At 43.8% G+C, this 1,199-nt stretch overlaps 1 protein-coding gene across 1 annotated transcript in view; it reads left to right on the top strand.

The window, feature by feature from the left end:
* LOC121866736 (calphotin-like) overlaps positions 1-619 on the top strand; it is a 12,136-nt gene extending 11,517 nt beyond the window's left edge. The window contains exon 3 of the mRNA XM_042366435.1: positions 388-619. Within this exon, the coding sequence (XP_042222369.1) occupies positions 388-428 (41 nt within the window). The 3' untranslated portion in view covers positions 429-619. The remainder of the gene's footprint in view (positions 1-387) is intronic.
* The last annotated feature ends 580 nt before the right edge of the window (positions 620-1,199 follow it).

Below are 1,199 nucleotides of genomic sequence, written 5' to 3'. Positions count from 1 at the left end.
TCATTCATGCCCCTGCCGCTGTGGCTTACTCCAACTTGAACCTCAACATCCCGGCGCCCGTACCCGCTGGGGACGCCCCCGCCCCTGAGCTGCTGGTCCAGCGCACGCCCGTCAAGGCTCTTGGTCGCCCCGTCGTCTCCTACACTCCCCAGATCACTGAGGTTCGCCCCGAGCTTAAGATCATCGAGAAGACCTACGACGTTGCCGTACCCAAGCCTGTCTACAAGACCAAGGAAGTCACTCCCATTCACCACCAGTACGTGCCCGAGCCCTACGCCGTGCCCCAGCCCTACGCCGTGCCCCAGCCCTACGCCGTGCCCGCACCCTATGCCCACCCTGTCCCCATACAGCACCACGTCGCTGCTGTTCCTGCTGTTTATTCCGTAGGTGCTGTTGCCCCTGCTGCTGTTGCCTACGTCGGACACTAACAACCAGACTCATGTGCCAGAAGAAGACAGACAACAAGAGGCTAAGAAAGGTGGTGTTGGGAGAGGTGGTGACAGCCCAGCCTCGGGAGTCTCACCACAGTCGCCCACCATCACATGAGGACTCATTGTGGCCTGTGTACAGTATTGATATGTCATGATGAAAAAAAACAAAATAAAACACTTTTTCCTAAGGAGTTTCTTTCTGGGTCCTTAAACTTGTGAGTAATTGTCAGCATGAAATCTTCAGCTCTTAGCAATGACGCATATACAAAACAACTTCAGCTCATATTGTTTGAGAGAAGAACAGTTTATCAGCAGTGAGGAAGCAACGTGATAAGTAACTCCAATTAAAAAATATATATAGACGAAGCAGCTACATTGTTAAAGATCTTTACTTATAAAAAAAAATTAGTAACACATAAAAAAATAGAATTATATTAGATTTCAATTAATTTTCTTAACTCTCTAAATGTCATACATTCTATTCATCTATTAAAAACATCAAACTGCATTGTATCAAGAGGTAAGAATTTAACATTTTATGAAACGATATATAAAATTTTTACTCTATTTCATTATCTGTTTAAGTTACTATATTTCATGAGATTATGTACACAACCACGAGACTTGTGAAGAGAATAAATTTGAAGAACCAACATAACAGTAACTTAGCATTAACACACCTGAATTTTTACCTCAAAACTTATATACACAAAATTTAGATGGAGAAGAGTTACTTATTATTGCACAAAAGGGGGAAGAGAGAGAGAG

This window comes from Homarus americanus, unplaced genomic scaffold, assembly GCF_018991925.1.
Source record: "Homarus americanus isolate GMGI-L3 unplaced genomic scaffold, GMGI_Hamer_2.0 scaffold22413, whole genome shotgun sequence".
Taxonomy (NCBI): domain Eukaryota; kingdom Metazoa; phylum Arthropoda; class Malacostraca; order Decapoda; family Nephropidae; genus Homarus; species Homarus americanus.
The sequence above is the reverse complement of the archived record's forward strand: the minus strand, read 5'-3'. Positions and strand labels throughout refer to the sequence as shown.